The 23,853-nt window shown below is 44.4% G+C and overlaps 1 protein-coding gene across 5 annotated transcripts in view; it reads left to right on the forward strand.

The window, feature by feature from the left end:
* Ptpro (protein tyrosine phosphatase receptor type O) overlaps window positions 1-23,627 on the forward strand; it is a 216,303-nt gene extending 192,676 nt beyond the window's left edge. For 2 of the 5 annotated variants that reach the window (XM_076940702.1, XM_076940704.1), the window contains 4 exons: window positions 499-653; window positions 3,316-3,451; window positions 10,678-10,798; window positions 12,663-12,892. In XM_076940702.1, coding sequence (XP_076796817.1) covers window positions 499-653; window positions 3,316-3,451; window positions 10,678-10,782 — 396 coding nt within the window. In that variant the 3' untranslated portion in view covers window positions 10,783-10,798; window positions 12,663-12,892. Of the gene's footprint in view, window positions 1-498; window positions 654-3,315; window positions 3,452-10,677; window positions 10,799-11,735; window positions 12,893-23,550 lie in introns of those variants that run through there. The other 3 variants (XM_034511956.2, XM_034511957.2, XM_076940703.1) reach the window with 3 other exon arrangements.
* The last annotated feature ends 226 nt before the right edge of the window (window positions 23,628-23,853 follow it).

Raw genomic sequence — 23,853 nt, forward strand, 5'->3', positions numbered from 1 at the left:
TGCACACTGGTGACAACACAACCTACAGGATGCTTTGGCTCATGAATTCAACCTCTTGGGAGTTTCCCTGGAAAACTCATGGTCTAGAGGATGTCTCTGAGCGAGGGACCAGGATTCCACTGTCAGGGAAAGTGATACACTGGGCTGGCAGAGAGCTCTAAGTAGAAGCAAGAGTAGCTTCCAAAATTTTACTGGCCAGGGCTGAGGCAGCTTCTAACTGGCAGAGTCAGGATGCCAACCCAAGTCTGCCTAAGCTCTTGTTCTTTCCCACTGGCTAACAGATATGGGTTAGCCTATGTGGCCACCTTGTGTGACTTCATACAGCCACAACTAGCCTTTCCCCTTAGGACCTGAGCAGGACCGCGCAGGTGCTGAGCTCGGAAGAGATAGGTGCTAAAAAGGAGATTGTAGCATCCCCTTGGTCTTCAGTGGTGGCTCTGATCATGCTAAGTGTAGAAAAGGTGACTAAATGTGGTCTTTGGCATTTCTCCCCTACAGGCTGATGAGGTGCAGGATGTGATGCATTTTAACTACACAGCCTGGCCCGATCATGGTGTGCCTCCAGCAAATGCCGCAGAGAGCATCCTGCAGTTTGTATACACGGTCCGACAGCAAGCCACCAAGAGCAAAGGGCCCATGATCATCCACTGCAGGTGACCTCAGATGGCATTTCCTGTCCGTTACCTGTCTTACCCTTGTGACAAAAAATACCCGAGAATAGCTACTTTAGGGAAATTGGCTGAGTTCAAGGGTTTAGTCTGTCTCGGTGGGACATCAGGGTGGTAAGGGCTTAAGGCAGCCTCATCATGAAGCAAAGAGAGACTCGAGAGATAAATACTGGTGACATGCAGCATTCCTTTTATTCAATCAAAAGCTACAGCTCATGCAGCAGTTCTGCCTGCCTTCAGGTCAGGTCTTCCCACCGCAGTCAACCTGTCTAGAAAAGCCCTCACAGGCATGCCAGGGGTTTGTCTCCTAGGCAAATCTGGATCTGTTAAATTGATAGTATTAGCCATCACAAACAACATGGGTTCCCCGACCCCATCAAACCTTGATCAGATTTCATCATAAATTATTATTTAAGTATGTACTTAGTTGATGTTTTGCTGTAAACACTGCTTACTTACCATTTAGTTATTTCATAACTATACTCTATAGAATACATTTTTTTAAAATTTTCTCTTTTTGAGACAGAATCTTACTTTGTAGTCTAGTATAGCTTTGAACTCACTCCTTAACCCAGGCTGGCCTTAAACTTGCAGTGATTATCCTGCCTCAGCTTTCTTAGTTGCAGGAATTATAGACATATGCCACTATGATGAGCTTAAAATATTATTAACCCAATTTTAGAGGCAAAAGAACACGAGAACAGAGAAATGCAAAGATTTTTCAGAGGTTTATTCAACTAGAACATAGAGAAATTAAGATTCTAATCTAGACACATAGGTCTCCAAAGGTCAGGTACCATGTGACACCACCACCAAAATCCAGAGTAGATATTGCACGATAAATACAAGATCAGATTCTACAAAGCTTCTCATGGCTCAAAACAGTCTAATCAGCCTTAAGAGAAGGTAAGTAATATGAAAACATAAAAATATTTGGTGTATTAGATAAATGTGGTTGCACTTCAAAATTGCTTCTGGAAATTCAGAACCTAAAATAAAACTGGACGAATGGCTTGTAACATTATTTTAAATCACAATTCATGCCAATTCCTTATGGGGAGTGTTACCTCTGAAGTAAACCTTGCCCTCCCACAAATGAGCACAAAATCCACCCTAGTGACCAGATGTTATAAAATGGTTATATAGGCTCAAAACTTTTGGATGCATATCAGAGGTAAAAGTGGGGGGGATGGGTGTTAGGGGACACATCGGTGGCTATCCCATCCTGAGCAAGTACCTTTCAAATATTGGATCAAGCACCTTGTCTTGGAGAGCTAAAATGTTGGTCCTGTAATGTTGTGTGTGTGTGTGTGTGTGTGTGTGTGTATTCTGATGAGGTATGTGTACATAATATGTACGATTTATCTTGAGAAGCTTTGTAGAATCTGATCTTGTATTTATCTGATGAGGTATGTGTACAATACACATGTATGTATGTGTATGTATGTGTGTACACATTTGTGTGTGAACGCACAGTTGTTTTGTGTGCACATGTATGTGTGCACACTGTATGTGTGTACCCTGTGTGTGTGCATGTTCAGGACCAGCAAAGCTTGTGAACTGCTAAGTTGTTAAAGGAGCTGGTCCTTCTCACCTGCCCAACTTAGACTTTTGCAGTTTCAAAGCATGTTGCTGAAAATGAGATTATTCTCAAAACAATTCTCTGAGAATAAAGCCGCTTGCAGATGTGGGGTCAAACTCACACACTACTTTCACACTGGCCGCAGGTGCCACTCGGCATGTGACTTCACAAGTGCACATTTGGTGTCTGATCACTTTATCTGAGAAGCCCCGGGAGAGAAGAGTTATCTAATAGAGAAAGCAGACTGGGCTCTGAACTCAAGGCTTTTAGTTTGTTTTGCTTTTCTTCTAGCAAATTCCATGTCTAAATTGGCTCAACTGTCTCTTTACCCAGAGTGTCAATGTAATTTAGAGTTTGGAACCCTCTGGCTCTGCGGTCGATTGGCAGAAGGGTAGAACTGACTTTAACACGCAGAACTGGAGCCTATGTGGGGAGTTGGCAATACCAGTCCGTATCTATCCATACCCTTACTTAGCACTGGGGCTCAGGCACTGGATGAGAAGAGTTCAACCTCAAGGTAGTTATTCAAAAGATCACTGGAAGATACGTACAGATTCATGCTGAGTCAGTAGAGAGGCACGTGTCCCGCATGGCTGGCCAAGACGGTGAGCTGACCACGTACATACGTACATACAGATGTTTACGGCCCCAGAGCTGGAGTTAGGCAGTGGGGTTGTCATCTAAACCTTTGAGCTGGGTTGAGCTGTGTCAATCTAGGTTCCAGGAATGACATCTGAGGCTGTTAACATGCATTCCTGCCTTAAGGGGAGGGTGAACCATCTCCTCCTTGGGGTGTTCAGTGTACGGTCTTCACTTTGCTCCAAAACCAGAGCAGAAACGGTGCAAAGCTTTACCTCTTCAGAGAATGAGCAGTGGTGGTCAAAAATGTGACCTCCAAACAGTGCCAGTCGCCACAGCATTCTCAGACCCAGCGAAACGCAAGGCATTGTGGGAGAATAGGTTTCCCCAGACGTTGCTGTCTGTCTGCTTTAGAGATCTCCAGTCGGTTTCCAGCTACGCAGAAGCCGGGTGTGACTCACGTGCCATCTGACCCTTCTTTTGCAGTGCGGGTGTGGGACGGACAGGAACCTTCATCGCCCTGGACAGGCTTTTGCAACACATTCGAGATCACGAATTTGTGGACATCTTAGGGCTGGTGTCAGAAATGCGCTCATATCGAATGTCAATGGTACAGACAGAGGTAGGACCAGAATCGGTGTGTATGCTTAAATTTGCTCTTGACAGAGAGCACCCCATTACCCAACTTTATGTTTTCATCGGGCTGTCTCAGTGTTTGTACATCCGTCTTTCCCATTTTCTTGCTGTGTATATTTGAAACTACCTCATTCCAAATAAATAGGTATCAAGCTCCCAGAAGGCCATGGTGTATATAGTGACTACACTTGTCTGGCTTCATCTGCCTTTTAGGAGTATGGAGCATGTGGGATGTGTCTGCAGTAGAATAAAACCCCTTTTGAGCAGTACGGAGCTCGCTGAAGGTAGCAGTCAATCTGGATACGGAAGACTATAGGACAGACGTTATTTGATTTCTACTTGAGATGACAGACTGGTCAATGGCCTTGCCATTGGGCTTTTTCCTCCACGCGACTTTGTCACCATTCACTTCTAATAATAACCCTTGGTTGGATTTGTGAATTCTGTCCCTCTTGGTTTTAAGGATTGCCAGCCCCCAGTCCACCACCACTGCCCCATTACTTTAATCAATCGTGCTTAATCTGTGAGTTGTGACCCACTTTGGCGGTTGCAGATCAGATATCCTGCATATCGGATATTTATATTACATTTTATAACAGTAGCAAAATTACATTTATGAAGTAGCAATGAACTAACTTTATAATGAGTCACTACAACATGAGAAATGTATTAAAGGGTTGTAGCATTCGGAAGGTTGAGAAGCAATGTCGTAAATGAACTGGTGGTACATCCCAGAATTCCCCCAGTCTCACTAAGCAGTGTTCCCTTTGCCTCCCCTTCTCCCAAGTCCTTCTCTCCCTTGAAGCTTTAGAATGTGCTCAGCCTACAAGGACAGCTCCAGGCAGCCTTGTGCTGCCCACCAGCAGCAGCCACAGTCACAGTATACCTGCATGACTTCAAAAACCCAAGTACAGTGGCTCTTTTATAATCCAAACCACTGGGCTATTAGTTACTCCCTGGCCTCAAGGGCACAATAGAGCTTTCCCTGGAGAAGTGAGTGGGAGAAGAATCTTCTGGAAGGAAACAATGTCAGGCCTTACTTCCCTCTCACCAGAGATTGCTTTAATGCCTTATTCTTCCTCCTGCAGCTTCTTCCAAGAACCACTAGATGGCAGTATAACTCAAATAGCCTGGAGGGTAATGGCAGAGTCTCTCCAATGCTGATTCTTTTACTCATTTGTTTCCCACCCCATCACCACAGCCCCCATCTTAGCAAGGCTTGGCAGAGCCATTCAAATATATTCATTGCCAAGCTGCTTCAGGTCATGGTAGTTTGGAGCTAGAGACTCAAATGATGATAGTTAGGAAGCACACCCAGGCAGGATAACTGTCCCTTCCGGAGAAGCTTCTTTTGGCAGTAGATGGCAACGCACATGGAGACACACAACTGGTAAGGCTGCAGCAAACAAGAGACTGCAGAGCCACCTGCCATAAAGGGGAAGTCTGAGCCACACCCCTTCCTTTAGAGGGTCAAGGAGCATCTTGAAAGACCAGGCAGAAAGATCTTAAGAGCCAGAAGCAGTAGATAACGCTAAGCAAGCATTGTTTTCTGAACACAACAGAGCACTTGCAGATATGAACTTGTAGCAGTAACAGCATGCTTAAAACCGGAGCAAAACCAAGTCAGACAAAATCCCAGCGTGGAGAGGGAGAGAAGGGCATTGGGGGTGCTATGGACAACTGACCTTTTGGGAGAAGCTGACAGTTCAATATAAGGATGCAGGGCTTGGAGAACTACCCACAATCCAGTAGATGTCCCAGACTTATGCACATACAGGCGACACTAAGTAGACTCAGTGGGTTTGAAAAAAAATAGAGCACGTGACGTTGGAAGAGGGGAAGTGGGGGGGTGGGGGGGAAGGGAGAGATGTCATGGGAGTGAATAAGGGCTAGATTTGAGCCAGAAATTTTGGTTGTTTACTTCCATAAACACATATCCTGATATGCAATAAAACTATCTCTGTTACGTTTATATGTAATAGGCACTTTACAAAACGTATTCTTACATGATCGCAGTTCTTAACCTGTGGGAAAAATTACCCCTTTGGCTGTTGAGCGACCCTTTCACAGGGGTCGCGAAGACCATCAGAAAACACAATATTTACATTCCAATTCATAACAGTAGCAAAATTACAGTTATGAAGTAGCAACAAAAATAATTTTATCATGGGGAGGGAGGACATCACAACATGAAGAATTGGATTAAAGGGTCCGTGCGTTAGGAAGGTTGAGAACCACTGCTTTATGGTATGTGTAAATCCCCATACTTCAAAAGCACGTCTTGTTCTAAGCATCTTGTTTGATGAATTATGTGACTCGCTCCCTTAATTGATACCTCTTACAACTTTGTAGATGTTGATTATAGGCTGGTTACTTTTGATTTTTCACAACCACAGAATCCTTGTCCGTTTCTGAAAACTACCTTTGCGCACACAACTCCTCTGGCTCCCTCCCAGCCCCACTGTTTGTCTTCGGTGTGATAATCTCAGAAAGCAGACCAGCCCTGGGGCTTCCTGCGCAGCCAGGACTCTGCTTTGTCTCTCCCTTATTTTTGGCCCCAGGTTTCGTTGTCTGGCTTCCTTCTTTACAGCACCATTTCTGGTTGATTTCTCCATGAAAACAGTCTTTTGAAAGGCTGCTATTCCCTCCAGGAACTTGCTGGGAGATCCAAGGGGCATGGGTCTCTCAGCTTCCTCCTTTTCCCAACTCCCCCAGCTTTACCCTTGAGTTCCCTCGTGGGTCCCGAATGGACAGCTTCCCAGTTGTTTATTTATGTATGCTTTATCGGTTATATCTGGAACATCTTGTTCACTTGCCTTATTTTTCCTGGGTTCTGCTTTCTCCCTGGTTCAACGGGTATTTTCCAATACAAGTTCTTTTATCTCGTGTTTGTCCTTCAGCCCACTCACATTCAAATCCTGCTGCCTGCTAATTTACTTAGTTAATAAGTAAGGACCAAAGAACGAAACGGTTTTTCTTGCACTTGTCAATCAAGCGTGACAATTAAGTGGACAAAATCAGTCCTCAGTGGAGAGCTGGTCTTTATGTATGTAATCAACCCCGGAACTGAATAGCATATTTCTCCTCATCTCTGGTTGATAACTCTCCACATGCCTACCCCCTGGACTCCATCGCACCTTGCTGTCCCCGGAAACGGCAAAAGTGACTAATTTAAGTAGCCATGTCCCCAGGGTTTGCCTTGGGATTTGCAATCTGCGTGGGCTGTTTGTTTCATGCCGCCCTTTCTCATCTGATCAACCACACTTCAGGGCTTCTCCATCCTTGCAGAGAGATAAAACAGAGAGCCAGAGCCTCGGCTTTGGGACTTCTCAAGTCATGTCACCTCTATTTGTCATCTCTAAAATGTGACTCACAGATACCATGTGTTGTCATAAAGAATACAGGGGCTAAGCTGACAGGATCCATAAAGCTTCTTGGAATCCACAATCTGAGACCTACAGATGGCAGGGACCCCTCCTCCCCCTCCTCCCCCTCTTCCCCCTCCTCCTCTTATTCCTCCTCCCCTTCCTCCTCCTCTCCATCCTTCCTCTCCTCCCCCTCCTCCTCCTCCTCTTCCTCCTCCTCCTCTCCCTCCTCCTCCCCTCCTTCCTCTCCTCCCCCCTCCTATTTCTCCTCTTCCTCCTCCTCTTCCCCCTCCTCTTCCTCCTCCTCCTCCTCCCCCTCCTCCTCCCCTGAGCTCTGCTTTATTCTTAGCAAACATTTTGCTTGTTTTTCAATAACATCTCTGGAGGTCAGTTGAGGTTTTGCTTTGAGCAGATTGTCTTCACTGTGGGCAGCTTGGCTTTCTCCAGGTCTCATGGATGTATCTATAGATAGTCTTGTATTTACCTGTCCTATCTGTATGGCTCTGTCATTGTTCTCATTGTTAGCTTGGTTTATAGTTTTGGGTTTTTTTAAAATTAGCATATACCAATTATATGTAATAATTAGATGACTATACATAATGATGAGCTTCATCCTGCATCTGTAGACATGTATACAGTGTATTTAGAACACAGTCACCTGCCCCCGTCATCCTGCATCTGTAGACATGTATATAGTGTATTTAGAACACAGTCACCTGCCCCATCATCCTGCATCTGTAGACATGTATATAGTGTATTTAGAACACAGTCACCTGCCCCGTCATCCTGCATCTGTAGACATGTATATAGTGTATTTAGAACACAGTCACCTGCCCCCTCATCCTGCATCTGTAGACATGTATATAGTGTATTTAGAACACAGTCACCTGCCCCATCATCCTGCATCTGTAGACATGTATATAGTGTATTTAGAACACAGTCACCTGCCCCGTCATCCTGCATCTGTAGACATGTATATAGTGTACTTAGAACACAGTCACCCGCCCCCATTACTCTCTTTCCCACTCCTGTTGAGCCTGTCCCCTCCCCATCAGCTTTCAGTTATCATGTCTTGCTGTGTGCATACGACCCAGTGAGTCTAGTTGCGGTACTTTAAAGAGCATGGATGAGCCATCATTCACAGGAGTGTGGACAGCTTACCTGTGGCAACACCACTGAAGATGTATCATGCTTGGTCTTGGTTTTGACACAAAGTTTTCCCATTGGGCTGCCATGAAGCAAGAGTCCAGAGCCTGTCTGTTTCCAGCATTCATATGAGCCCAGAACTAATGGGGTGATGCATGAGGACCACCACAGCCGGCTCAGGGTCCTGAGATGCTATCAGAAGATAAGAGAACGTGTTTTCTCCAGAGCTTACTGAGAACACAGAGCTGAGTTTCCAACCAGCTGCGGCTTGAAGCATTTGCTTTTATAGTTTGTGTGAAGCCGTTTGCACAAGGCTGTTTAAAATCCTGTGAACATCTTGGTTGCACTTTATTTAGGGGTAATGTTTAATTGTACCGCTGGAATAAGGAAGAAGAAAAGGCATGAAATTAACCTATTTTGTGACACAGAGAAAACTAACCTTAAGATCCAGGGGATTTTATCTCAGTTTTCAGCCATGCACAGCTACTCACTCATGTGTACTTATGTGCTACACACATATACATGTGTTTCTGTGACACTGAAGTTTTATATAGCACATGTCTTAGTTAGGGTTATACTGTTGTGAACAGGCACCATAACCAAGGCAAGTCTTATAAAGGACAACATATATTTGGGGCTGGCATACAGGTTCAGAGGTTCAGTCCATTATCATTAAGGAGGGAACATGGCAGCAGCTAAGCAGGCATGGTGCAGGAAGAGCTGAGAGTTCTACATCTTCATCTGAAGGCTGCTATGAGGAGACTCTCTTCCAGGCAGCTAGGACAAGGGTGTTAAGCCCATGCCCACACGGACACACCTACTCCAACAAGGCCATACCTCCTAATAGTGCCAATCCCTGGGCCAAGCATATACAAACCATCACAGCACATCAATATGCAAAATATTCTACGATACATATACATCACAAACTACCCAAAATTTTTACATTCCACTTTAGAGATTGCTTCTTCATGCTGTTTTCTCATGTGTAAGATATTAAGCATTTTCTACATTCCCTGCTATCTGTGTCTGTTTACAGCATTTACCTATTGAAGCATTAACCTTGATTTTTGCTACTTTATACTATTATCTGTGTCTACACCATGTTTTAATTTTACATCTCCAACAATAAGATATAATGGCTACCTTACTATGCTCAAAATTATCACTGAATCTTTTTTCTCTGTTCCTTATCTGTGCTCAGTTCAGAGATTAAACGACTCATTTCAACTTACATGTTTTTCACCATTCGCCTTTATTTATTCTCTGAGACATGGTCTCACTGTGCAGCCCAGGCTGACAGTCAGTTCTTGTTCCTCTGCCTTAGCGTTCCTCTCCTACTGCTGAGATGACCTGTGTGTGCCACCCTACCAAGCTACTTGGCCACTATTTGCATACGTTTTAAAATTCCCTGTATTTGCTTCGAAAACCACTTAACAACTATAAGCTATTAAGAATTAGGTAGAGAAGACACTCTCTGTCTCCCAGGAGTGATTCATATCGTGGTTGTTCATTTGTCTATTTGTGGGTGTTCCTGGTTTATGAAAACTTTCAACAAAAGCCAACTCCTGGTGCTGAAGAGGAACTTTGAAAGCGTCTCCCTTCCAATGCGCTTCTCCCTTTTACCACAGTTTACATAGAGGAACTTTGAAAGCATCTCCCTTCCAATGTGCTTCTCCCTTTTCCCACAGTTTACATAGAGGAACTTGAAATTTTGACTTGTATTCTTTCTACAGCTTATAATTTCAGGATCTCCTTTTCTTTTATCATCAGAAAGGAATCAACCCATCTTTTCCTTCCCAATTTTTGTGACTTAATTTATACTTCGGGAGTTCGTGTCAATGTATGATGAGGCAGGAAATTTTTAGTTTTCAAAATTCACGGAGTTGCATATCCGCTGCCTTCAGGACTGTGAAGGGATGGTCTGCACTGCACAGCAGCTGTACCTTAGAGAGCTGGGAACTGAATCCCTGAAATTTGCTCAGAGAGTCGTTCCTGAAGGCTATTATCGTCACTAGAAAGAAGAATGGCAACCACGTGAGGGGACACCTGTTCACTGACATGACTAATTACCATCTCTGAGTATCAGAATACCACATTTTATACCTTACATCCACACCTTATTCAATACACCTCAGTAGAGCTAGAGAAAGAACATTAAAGACACTGTGCTGTATGGGACATCAGAGGCGATGTCCCAGTGGGTATTTGACTTGCTGCACAGGCATAATGACCTGAGTTTGGGACCCTAGCACTCACATTAAAAGCCAGGTATCAGAGCACTGGCCTATATTCCTAGTTTCAGGAAGAGGAGACAGAAACAGCCTTGGAGCTTGCTGGCTAGTTGGTCTTCAGTGAGAGAGCTTGTGCCACAAAAATACAGGGGAGAGAATGATAGAAGAAGCTATTTGATTTTGACCTCTGGCCTCCACACACACATATATACACATACATGCACATATATGGACATGTATGCAGACATATGCACACAGACGCACGCATGGAAAAGGAAGATTGTTCTAAGAGTTCTAACAAATAACACCTCTAAAGCTCAGTCTCTTGGATTTTAATATTATATGGTTGTCTCTGTAAAGACGTGAAGGTGGTTTCCTTTTGTGTCAGATGCCGATCATACACTGTCTGGTAGGCTCCCCCTCTTCACGCACGCTCCGCTCTGAGGCCTATCTGTGCTCTGTCCTAGGAGCAGTACATTTTTATCCATCAGTGTGTGCAGCTGATGTGGCTGAGGAAGAAGCAACAGTTCTGCATCAGTGACGTCATCTACGAGAACGTCAGCAAGTCCTAGTTGAGCATCTGGAGCGGTGAGTAGAGAAGGTCTTAGCATGGGGGACTTGTGTAGACTCTTATTTCATGTCCCCTTTTCTGACCAAGTCTGAGGCACACAGTGGTGGTCACAGTATAGTCTGTGTCATACATAGTTGGGTTGAAACTTCAATGCCCTCCATGGGTCATAGCAACAGAGGAAGCTTCTGAAGCTCATGAATATTTTCCCCTCTACCCGGAACCTTTCATCATTCTGAAACTGGACTTCTATTTGTCACTTAGAAACTTCCAGCTATCCTTAGACAGCTGTGCAAATGTTGTGTTGATTACAAGAGTTATGAGCTGGAGTCAGGACCCCCAAAACAGTGTGAACTGGAGTGGAGACTCCCAAAAAGAAAAAAAAAAAAAAAACAATATTGAGCACAGAGCCTCAGGATTATGGGTTCTGAAAATTCCTGAGCTTCACTTACCATGTGAGCAGATATTTGGGAGGGTCACAGAAACAGAGTGACCTTTTCAGTGGTTTGCACTCACATTTTGACTACAAGATCTGATTTGAAGACCTGAGAGGTCTTGGCTGAAATAGCGTGCAGCCTCAGTATTTACCTCAGTAACAGAGCAGGATTTCTGACTATAGAAGGATGTGGAAGCCATGGATAGTGTGGGGGGCATTGTGGAAGAAATGCAAAAGGAAGCTCTGTAACTGTGGTGGGATAGCATCATCATGGTACCTCGGTATCTACCAAGAAAAGGCCAGAGCATCACGGGCCAGCTGGAAGGATGCAGCATGCCGGAAGATAAGAGACAAATGTATAATTGGAGAGAAAGTATTCAGAGTCATAGAAAGGACCCGTCCTCAAAAAGATAGATAAACTCAGGCCCCCCAGGAGTTGTGGGGCTGAGTATAGTAGGAACCAGAGGGGGGAGGGGATGGTTAACACACCAGGATGCTAACTCTGTTTCTCTCATGCGCAGGTGAGGACATGACATTTACCCATCCTCCCTTGCTTCCAGAGTTTTTATAGGGCCTTTAGTCACTTTGCTAAATGGAGTCCCTGCTGTGCAGTATGTGGACAAGGAGGGGATTTACCTCCTAGAACGGAGAAGACTTAGCCTTAAGGAGCCTACAGTATCTACAGTATCGGTTGGAGTTTTTTCACTTCTAGATGTTTGATGGACCAACTTCACTAGGATTCCAGAAAGGTCAAAACCTCCTCAAAGGGCAGGAAATGCAATACTTCCTGATGGTTCAGTTGGCTCTTTGCTGCTCAGGCTGGGTTGATTTTGTTTTGTTTTGTTTTGTTTTTTAAAGTGCAATAATTTCTGTGTAAGTGTGATTTTACATTCACAATTCAGAACGTTGAATTGTTATCTGCTCACACCATCCATCAGTGCCACAGCCTTGAAAAGAGCCAACATCATTACTAAGTTTTATCTCATCACTGAAAAGGGCATGGCTACCCAGGAAGATGTGGTGATGAATCTCCTTCCAAGAAAAGGAGCGACGGTGCCCCTCGCTCCAACCTAGAAGCTACGGGTCAGGAGAGGCAGAGAGGGAGGAGAGGGGTTCTACCCACACATCAGCCAGCTTATCTTTTCCTATTTCAAATATGAAAACCTGTGTTTCAAAGTAGAGTAGGAAAAACATTACGTGTCTGACTTGTCGTAGTGGGTTTCTTCCTTGTTGACAGTTGGGAGTTTCTTCCGTGGCTCTTTTGAACTCATACCACAGACCTTGGTCCTTTTCAAACAGCCAGAATTGACTCAACAGTCCTGAGTCTGACTGAACTCTGAGAAATCTTGGTGCCTAGCCTTCACGTTTATTTTTCTGTCCACCTGTGTACACAAAAAGTTTCTCCAAGAGCTATAGGCTGTAAAAATGCACTTTCTTTCCCCACCCAGAGGGAGCTGGGAATTCAGAAGTCACGACAACGAACTTGGCATGCCGGGACAGTTACTGGACACCATCCCTTAAGGATACTGTTGAGCGTCTCTATGGATTCTGACAGGAGATTCTCTGGGTCCTCTTTGCATTTCTGTTGTCAGATTCATTTTAACCTGTGTAGCTAGTGGCATTATATTCTTTGGATTTTGTATGATTAAAGTACATGATTGTGTGTTGTGACCATGAATGTTGTCTAAATGAGCATCAATGCCGTCGTGGGAATCTTGTTATTTTGTGCTACTTTCTAAGATGGTGGGGGGTGGGGTGGGGGGGTGTTGATGGTCTCGACCAGTGGTTCTCAACCTGTGGGTTGCGACTCAGGGTTTTAAAGACCTTTTCATAGGGACTTCATAGCATATACCCTACACACCAAACGTTTACATTACAATTCATAACAGTAGCAAAATTATAGTTATGAAGTAACAGCAAAATAATTGTATGGTGGGGAGGTCACCACACATGAACTGTATTAAAAGGTCACGATGTTGGAAAGGGTGAGAACCATTGATCTAGACATCCTAAGGTCAACATTTGAGTTGAAAGCGATACATTTGGCAGCTTTCGTGGTTATTAATATTGCGAGCCCGCTTGTGTGCCTGATATTTGTCCCCCACCCCATGTCCCTCTATTCCCAAGTATCTTATTTTTTTTCAGGATTTATTTTATTTGTAATTATGTATGAGTCTGTATGTGGATATGTGCATGTGTGAGTGAATGCCCAGTGCAGTTCAGAAGGGGGTATCAGACTCCTGGTGCTGGAGTCACAGACAGTTGTGAATCATCTGACATGGGGTCGGGACCTCTGCAAGACTAGTGCATGCTCTTAACAGCTGAGATATCTCCCCCAGTCATCTTCTCGATGGTGTACATAAGATCAGCGTAGTGTTTTGTCAGTGACCTTCATAACACTAAAGCATACCAATTGAACAGCTCACACCCCGCTGACTCTTATGACTGTAGAGTCCTGGACACAGCAGACCTTGGCAAGGTCCTGAAAGATCAGGCCAGTAAGCCTCTTTGCCTGGCAGGGGCATGGCAGGATGTGTCCGTACCCTGCAGGTTGACAGCTGGGATGCCATGAGGAATGTCAGGCTTTCTCACCTAGTTAGCTCTCCTGCCCAACTCCTTCCTGCTGCCTCCCCCTCTTCCCATTCTGTCAGACCCCCTCCTGGACATTTTAATACCACACGTGCCAGTCTCTGAAATGAAGAGGATTTTTAAAAAAGGTCGTAAGCATATGTGTAACATCCTTAGAAACTCACACATGGGTAGGTCAGGGGGTGGGTTTGTGTGACCACGGAAGAGCTGATGGGAAGTTGTAGATCTCTCATAGCCACAAGATGCTTGTGTAAATTCCATAGCCGAGGCCGTGACATCTCATGAAAGCCAGCACTCCGTACATCCTCATGTTCTCCTTGATCACCCCTTCACAGGAGGCGTCTGCTGGCCCCAGGTCAGCTTTCCTAAAAGAAGACATGAGGAGACCAGGGTTGAATTGTAGATCCAGAGTCGAGATGACAGGGGGGTCACACAGAGGCAGCTTCCAGATCATTCTTTCAGTCTTCGATGTTGTCATCCTATTCCCAGGTGAGCCTTGAGTTACAGACTTTAAGATGTTCAGCTAGTGAAAGATTCGGTCTTTCCTTCCCCTGTAAATTTGTTGCGTTTCAGTTAACACGCTGTAGGATTCTGAGCAGATTATCAAAAGGGATAAATCACCCACAAATGGTGATTTATTGGTTTGCTTGGTTCTCTGGTGAGTACTAAGGTCACCGAAAGCTGCTGCTTCTACCCTGGATCCTACCTTTATCTCTCAAAAGTGAGGTCCCCAGAGACCCTGCAGTATTTTAGTTAAGTTTAGAAAGTTTTTTTTTTTTTTTTTTTTTTTGAGCAGGGTGTTGTATTGAATCAACACACAGACAAACAAACACAGTTCCCAATAACCCGAACAGCGTAGAGAAAGCTAAGGACTGTAGAATCATTTGTCTATGAGGGCTGCTGAGATGGAACTTTGGAGCTAAGAAAAAAAAAGCTACCAAGTTAGTTCACAAACTACCACTAGGGGATGACTTACAAATGTAATAATCACTAATCTATCTATCCATCACCAGAAACTATAAGATTATATTTTACTTGAAAAGAAAATGAGAAATTGAGCTTATTTTTATTTTTATTTGGATAGCTGTTTAATGTGGACTTTTCATTTTTCTCTCTGAAAACAAAACAAAACAAAAACAGAAAAATCCTCCTAAATATTTACATGTCTTATGAGTGAGGAAATACACTAAGATGTTTTTAATGTCAGATTTTATAAATTCCACTTCATTTTTAAAGTTTACCCTCAGAGGGCAAAATATTTTCTAGAATAGACTGTAGTGTTCACACAGAAAGCCGATGCTGGAGGCTTTGTGTCTAGATTTTTTACAGGTCACATAATAGCTGCTAGCTAGAGGATTGGCCTATTGCCATGGAGTTAAAATTACTGAGTCCGATCTCTGAGGGCAGAATTCCCCCTGCTTTCTAGCAAGGAGGCCTTCCTTTCACACCCTGGGGAATGTCTGATGCAATGTGCTTCAAATAGCTGGCTCATCTCCTAGCTCACAGATCTCCAGCCTGGTACTTGGCACAGGGCACAGAGTCAGGAACCATGCCCAGGACCAAATATGATATGCACTTCAGCCAACTGGGTTATGGAGCATCAAAACATAGCATGGAGAATGGTAGATGCTCACCCCTGGTTTTCAGCAGCTTCATTTGGATGTCTAAGAAGGAAATTCCAGCCATAGTATTTCTCATTGCTGGCCGTGTAGAAGAGGAGAAACTTTGTTTTTAGAATCAGTGAGAGATTTATCTCAAGATAGCCTGTCAATGTCTCTCTTATAAGCCAATTCTTAGAGCTAAGCATACGCTCGTTTTTAATCCAGTGACCCATGTTCAATCAATAAAAGATTTTGTGACTACTTATGTCAAACACTACCTTAAGTACAACGAAGCAATTGCCAGATCTTAAAACTAGTTTTAAAACTTCGAATTTGAATTGAGAGAGCTGAGCAAGCACTTGTCAATGTTCTTCCAATGCTTTCTTCTGCCTAAATCGCAGTCCTTACCTGGTAACTGGGGAGGGGCAGGGTACCTGTAGCTCCCCACAGATGCTTTGAATAGAGGACAGGATCCCCTCAGGCAGGATGAATTCCCACCTGTTCCTCTGGACAAGGACAGTTTCTCTCTTGTGTGCTAAGGCCTTTGTATCATAGTTGATTAACTTCAAAATAGCATCGTGGAGTTAGAATGACCATGCTGAAGGTGACAAGCAATGAAGTCAAGGAGCAGTAACAGCTAAAGTACAGTATATACTTGTCATCCCAGGTTCTGAGGGGTTCTGGTTCTGCTGGAAATGGCCAGAGTGTTTCAGCTCTCAGAAGGGAAGCTATGCAGGGCAGGTAGCTGGGGTCCTAGGACTCCTCTAGTACTGTGGCAGCGCTAATGTCAGCAGCTGGGGCAGTGACAGTGGTGGGCAGCAGCAGATGACCAAGGGCAGCAATGGCAAGGGCTGGCAGCAGCAGCAGCATCAGGGGTGGCAGCGCATGAGCGTGGCCTGCCAGGTATGTCAAAGGTCCAGTGATGAATCTTTTGGGAGAGAGAGCTCTTCCCCAAAGTGTTACAGCTCAGTAAAACAGCCACTCTCAGACAATCCTAGGTGAAATAGCCTGTGCACTTTAGGACACATGGAGGGGGATTTTATAAACATCGAGGAGTAGGGTGGGATCCAGGGGCAAATCCTTCCCATTGGCTCAGTTTGAGATGCTAGGGATTCTCTATTTGCATGGGGAAGGACTTCAGGTGTCTCCCCATGTGACTGATTGTATGGTCCTCTCAGAGGGGTGCTGTGGTTATGTGTTCCAGAGCAGGTAGAATCATGCAGGGAGTGGGCCCCCACTCTTACTCTTCTCAGTTATGAGATTCATGGGGTTTGGGCTCATTCAACCTTACCAGTTCTTCTGTCTGGTGGCCTGGTCCACTTGCCCCATATATACTGAATTACAAAGAGACAAACATAAGATTCCGACCCAGCTCTGTCCAGCCTCAAAGCCATTTTCCCACCACTTCCTTCTGCTTCCCATCCACACTGGTCACTAATAAACTCTGATAGGACAGAATTACCAGTTTCATCTCCAGGTAATGATACAGAGGACAAGCTTTCAATTTGGAAAAAAAAAAGATAGTTATTTGTTCTAGCTTTGTTCTCTGTTGCTGTGATATAACGCCAGAACCCTCCTGCTAGACTGTGCAATTCCTGGGAGCAAGGACCCATTTGTTTGATTCAGTGACGTGTGCTCTGCTCTAGTTCTGCGTATGGTAGGATAGCTGCTCCTGGCTAAGGGCTGAATCAATGCGTGAGACACTGCCCTTCCCGCTTCCACGCACTCTGCACATATCCCTGTGTGCTTCCCCAGGACCTCTGTCTTCCTAGTCCTCCCTGCTTATTCCTTGGAATCCCTGTTGTATTTTGTGCTAGGGTTCATGTGACAAAGTCTGTCTAAGTAGTAACTGGAAGAAAAAGGTCTGCATTTTAGCTTAATTTTCCAGAGGGACAGAGTCCCAGCAGGTTTGGCCTCCCAAACATTCCCTAACATCCCCGAACAGCACCAGTGACTAGGCACCAAATTTTAAACACATGAGTCTATGAGAAACATTCTTTACTCAAACTAGCACAGCATTTACTCATGGCCAATCTCACGGCAGATACTATGGAAAGGGCTGCAGTTCAGAAGACAGATGCTCTAAGCACCTGCTCTACCGTGTGTGGATTCTACCAGGGAAAGAGGGGGAGAAAATAAGGGACTCTTGTGTTGCATCTTCCATGGTAAGGGAATCCAGCCTGGGATAGGAGCTCAACGCCAGAGGACACAAAACCTTTCTTCAGTTCTGAGAATACTCAGAAAGTCTTAAGTGCTGTCAAAAATAGGAGTTGTACCTGTTGCCCTGGTCATGGGACAAAGCATGGAATGGTGAGATGGCTCGTCAGGTAAGAGTATTGGATGCTATTCCTGAGGACCTCAGTTCAGGTTTCAGCACCCATATCATGTAGCTCACAAGCACCTATCACTCCAGCTCCAGGGCATCGGATGCCCTCTTCTGGCTGCTGCTGGCACTGTACTCAATGTGTGTGCATACAGGCACAAAATTAAGACTAAATTTACTCAAAGTTGGTGGATATGGAATTAGAGTGGGTACCTGTGAGAAGTTTTGGAGGGAGTAGAATACGATTAAAATACAATGTATGAAATTCCTAAAGCTATTCTAAATGAAAACTAGAAATAAAGAGCATACCATCTTAAGTAACAAATATAAAAACTAGTGGTCTTAGGAGGGCTCCCTGATCTCCCCAGACATATAATCTATTGCCTTTAACCAGAAAGCCTAGAAGGCAACCTGTGAGTGGCCAGCAGTGTAGCATAGCATTATAGAGCATTGCAGATACAGTGACTATTGTGTAGTGTCTGAGATGTCAGGTAATAGAACTCGTCACATCATGGTCAGCTCAGGGTTCTATAACAGGGTTGCCTGGACTGAGTGTGTAATCAACTACAGGCTTCCATTTCTCACAGACTGCTGGCCGGACATCTGGCCAGCTCTTGTGAGCAACAGTCACTGGCTTCTTGCTTTATATTTATATGGCATAGAAAGTCAGAGGTATCTGGGGTTATTTAATAGCGGCAATAGTCCCAGTAATAAGGGCTCTCATGACATAATTACTTCCCAAGGCCCTGGCTCCTAATTATAACATTGTGGAGTTCGGTGGATGAACTTGGGACGTTCAGCCCACCACACAGAGCTTTTAAAGAATCATATGCATGTAAAAACAATTCCTGGATTAATTTAGGATAGTCACATGATTTCGATTTAGGTTAACATCCCATAGTCTCCAAGAGCCATCCAGAAATTCTTTAATAGATTAGTTTAAAAACAAACAAACAAACTCCAAAGCCTGGACTAAATGGGCTCTGTTTCTCCAGGGCAATGTCCCTCATGGTCATTGACTTTGGAATATGAATATAGACATGTGTTTACCCAGGCTTGGCTTTGAACTCTCTGCTAGCACATACTGCCCAACATGCATTCAGTGTGTCCAGTCCAAGCAACCCATGTGGGAGGGGTTTTCCACAAAGCAACGCTGACCTGATTTACACTGTAGTTGTGCAAACAACTTGTGTTGATTCGCCATGCCAACACCAGCATTCTTTTTCAAGAGCTTACTGCTGTCTGAGGATTTATCTGAGTTGCTAAAGTACTTACTTCCTTATGTATGTAGGAAGCCCTGGTTTTGATCCCCAGCACCATCTAATCTGGAGGTGCTGACATATGCCTGTAATCCTGGCACTCAGAAAGTAGAAACAGGAGGGTCAGAAGTGTACAGCAAGTTCAAGGCCAGTCTGAGCTCCATGAGGCCTTGTCTCAAAACAATAAATAAATGAATCAAAACTAACTAGCCAAACGAAGCTCCCTGGTTCTAATAAGAGGAAGTCAATTTGTGCAACCCTACTGTGTAAACATGCCCGGGTCAAGTTAAGAGTAGAGACTGGGGGTAAGCAGGCTCCATTTGTGAATGTCACTCAATCCTTCTATGAACCAGTTCCCTTGTTTGGTAACAGGAATACTAAAGGCTTCCTCCGAAGCCTTGTGGAGAGGATTAAATAGAAAGCCCTTGGCACGGTGCCTGGCGGTTTGGGGATGCAGAGCTGAATAACTGAACAGCTCGGTCTGCAGAGTCACCTGCTATCTCAGAGCCCGAGTGTTCTCTCACATACAAAAGTAGTCCATTTCCTTTCATCAGGGGTTGTGGGAGAACACAGAATCGATTGTGGAGAGCATCAGGCAAGAGCCTGACAGAACTAAGCATGCTCTACATGATCTTCCATATCTGTGGCTCTATCCTTGGGCACACCGAGACTTCTGGCATGACATCCACAGGGTGAAGGTGTCCCCTGCCAAAACCCCCGGACTACTTGCTATATTCAGATCCTCACAGGCACATTTACTGTGGGCATTTCCTCTGCTCCTCCCACCCGGCCACCGGCTAACCTCTGCTGGACTTGGTGTGGACAATCCCAGAAGACAAAGTCCTTGTCTGGGCAATATCTCCTAAATTTGAGCTCAGTTGAACAAATTTGCCAAGAAGTTGGACACGATAAGGTGACTTGAAAGAGCTGTCTCCATCTGTGTTCTGTAAATCCATTGCTTCCCCCATTCAAGCATAAAACAACAATACTCACTTCCCCATGCTTTATTTTTTTTAAGGCTGCAAGATTAACGAGTTATCTAAATATCTGAATCCAGCCCTACAGTAGATAGTTTTTGAAGACGAGGCAGGAACCATCTTCATGCTGTTTGCCCGATGTGTATACTCTGCTCTCGTGTACTGACTGCAGGGTACTGGGTTATTCATAAGCTTCAGCTTCTCACTTTGCACAGACTGAGTTTTATGAGCCAGGGAACAGGCACAACGATTGCCTGAGCCCGAGGTCGGAAAGCTCTGCTCACTCCATTCATGCAAGCTTAATAACCTTGCACCACCTGCCTGCTAGGAGCTAAGCAGGCCCCGCAAACTGGGTTTACTGGATAAACAGCCTCACAGTCTCTCGCAGCAAACACATTTCTGTTCTGTTTCTGTCCCATCATAGGGAAGACTGAACGGATTACCTAAGGTTGGTCCTGGTTACTGGCATGTTATATCATGTATACTTTTTAAAAAGGAGGGTTATCAGCCAGCTGGTATTCTCTGAAGAGATAACAGAATGGCTAAGACTCAGCACTGGCTTTCCTGGTCTCACTCAAGCCTAATGTCATCCTTAACCATCATTGACAACCTGATCAGACTTAGAGTCACCTAGGAGACACAATTCTGGGTGTGTCTTTGAGGGTGTTGGAGAGAAGAGCTACTATGAAAGTTGATGGCGTTCTCTCATGAGCCAGAATCCTGGACTAATACAAAGGAAAAAAAAGGAGGTGGGTGAGGGGGAAAAGGAGGTGAACATCCCCATTCTCGTCTGTTTTCTCACACAGGGACACAGTGTTACCAGCTGTCTGCGGCTCCTGCTGCCCGCCATGCCTTCCCCACCAGGAAGGATTGCATCTCCTCAAACTGAGAGCCCAAATAAAAAAACTGTCCTTTCTTAAGTTGTAAATAGTTAACGTTTCTGTTGCTTTAATAAAATACCATGAGCAAGGCAACTAAAGAAGATAGTTTATTTTAGGAAGTTCTTAACGGCAGAGGAAGCAAGGCAGCAGGTGGCTGGAAGAGGAACCTAGAAATTACATCTTCAACCACAAACAAGAGAGAGGGAATAGGAAGCAGGGAGGGGCTCTAAACTCTCAAAGCCTAGTGCTGCCCCAACCCCATGCACTTCCTACAGCAAGGCTATGCCCGGAACCCCAGCCCCAAATGTGCCACTAGCTGGGAGCAGGTGTTCAAATGTGTGAACCTAAGGCTGCAGGTCTCCTTCCAACCAAGTTGCTGTTGTCTGGTATTTTGTTGTTTCAGTGACAAAAAAAAAAGTTACTATTTCACAAAATAATGAACAAAATCTACTTGTAAATTCAACTCTGAGGACTTAGTGAGGAGAGAAACTAAATTGCCACAGATTTTGAAATGAGGCTCCAAGCCTTCCCCCTACAGCATCCAATAGAGACACTGATTTCAGGTTAAGACATGAAATTTCATTTGCTAGTACATTTTCAGCCAGTATGGTGATACATGCTTCCGACCCCAGTACTTGTAAGGCGGGGTCAGGAGGACTGTCATGAGTTCAAGGTCAGCCAGGGCTCATAATATGTCCCAAGGCTACATACCAAAATCCTTTCCCAAGAAAAAGGACATTTTCTGCTAACACCTTTTTATATACTGACCTTTGACTTCAGACAAAATATCTGCAGTTAAATAGGCAACTAAAGGACTAAGTCCAAATTTAGTTGTTCTTCTTATTGGGTACCGTTTTACAATAAGCTATTTAACTTACTGGAGTTTTAATTTGCTCAGTTATAAAGTAGGCAGATGTGTTAAATACTCAGCAAAATTCAGTTCACACATTGTTTAGTAAGAATAAATGGCAGGACAGAAGTGCCTAGTTTGTGATACCAGCTCACAGTGAGCAACAGTGGCAGGTGAAAAACTCAGACTCTCAGGTTTTCAGTGTGTGTGTATGTATGTGTGTGTGTGTGTGTGTGTATGTGTGTGTGTGTATGTGTGTGTGTGTGTGTGAGAGAGAGAGAGAGAGAGAGAGACAGAGACAGAGACAGAGAGAGAGAGACAGAGAGAGACACAAACACACAGAAGGGGAGGGGGCAGGGAAAGGGATTGAGGGGGGAGGGAGGAGATGGAGAGAAAGAAACAGAGAAAATAAGATGAGTCTTGGGTTTTTTTGTTTTGTTTTGTTTTATTGATTATAGACCCTCTAGTTCGTTTTTGAGATAATAGTAATAGACACAGTGGTAACTGCATTGTGTGTGTTCGTGCATGCACACACACTATCTATCTATCTATCTATCTATCTATCTATCTATCTATCTATCTATCTATCGTAACTTATACACCCATGTATAAGAGAAAATATGGTGTCAGGGCTTTGCTATGTAACCAGCACAGAAAGTGGCACACTTGGCCCTAGTGCCTAGAACTACATATGAAGCAAGGGAGCCTTAACATCAGCCTAGAGCAGGGTCCTCTGAGCCTGGTGGGAGTTCTGGACCACTGGTTCATCTTCTCCAGCAGCAATCCAAAGGCTGTAGGCCTTAGTCTCTTCAGGATGCATCTTGGGCTCTTAAAAAGTCTCAATGCAAGTTGCCAACTCTGTTGTCGGATGGACAGGTAGCACATGACACTTCTAAAGCATCTCAATATATTCAGAAATCCAGGCTCAAGATCCTAATTCTCTCCATGCAACTGGTGGCCACAGCATCTTCCAATTAGGCAATGTATAGTTCCTAGTAATTCTCTAACTGTGTAGTTCTTGGTAATTGTTGACTCTATCGGGATTTTAGTAGCTCTTTCACGCTGTAAATCATTCACAAATGTGCTGAGATAAACGTTGACATCTCAGTATCGGAAGGAAGGTGCTCTTCCTTTGGCTAAGCCTGCCCTTCTCCCCATGGTGAAGACATCTTATGACACAAGAGCCTGAAGGTCTGCCTTGTCTCCTGCCCTCAACTCTCGGGAGGCAGTGATATGCAACTAGACTAAGAATAAAGAAGAGAGTGAGTGTGACAATCAAGACAGAGGGAAAAGAATGGTGGGCAGAGGAGAGACACACTACAGCCAAGCTCTGGGGTCTGTGGAAGACAAGCCGTCCCTCGATACCATCGGTAGTGAGCACAGCAGAGGAGCTCATTGGGACCTGCACACATTTACGTAGGGGAAACGATACCTGAGCCAGGCCTGGTGGGGCAGCAGAGCAGGAGACTGAGGCTAGCAGCTCAGAGTCAAGGTCTATTCAAACAACATAGGAAGTTCCTGGCCAGCCTGGGCAGCTTGTTGAGAACTTGTCTCAAGATGAAAATATAAATACATACTCATGAATGAATGTTTTTAAAGCAGGGTTTTATAACAACATTTATAAGGAACACTGACTTTTTCCTTGTGCTGTTTCTGGCTAGCTCTGGCAAGGACAGCGGTGGCTTCATAGAATGAACCAAGCAATCTTCCCTCTTCAGGTTTTTGAAGAGTTTTAGGATCTGTATTTGTTTGTCAAATAGTCAATAACATATGCCAGTGGAGCTATCATTTTAAAGGCATTTCTTTGGGAAAACACCTTTAATTATCGCTCTAAACTCCTTACTATTTAATTTCAGAAATCCGCACGGATTTCCTTCTTTATACATTTGTCTTAGAAGATTCTCGGGAGTCTGTCCATTTTATTGACCTTCAGAGAACGTCCTCTGGATTTTGGTGGTATTCCTGATTTTGTTTTCCATGCAAGGCAGCACGTGACTTTGCAAGCCTCCAGTGTTCTGACAGACTTATGAACAGACGCTACCGGTGTGATTGTCCTCTGAGTCCTGTGCAAAGTACTGTTGCTTTCTCTTTTGCCACAAACCTTTAAAGATGTATGTCTTAACTGTGTGACTTAAGGTTGGAAAAGTTGAAGACATATG

The sequence above is a fragment of the Arvicanthis niloticus genome, chromosome 9 (genome assembly GCF_011762505.2).
Source record: "Arvicanthis niloticus isolate mArvNil1 chromosome 9, mArvNil1.pat.X, whole genome shotgun sequence".
Classification (NCBI taxonomy): Eukaryota; Metazoa; Chordata; class Mammalia; order Rodentia; family Muridae; genus Arvicanthis; species Arvicanthis niloticus.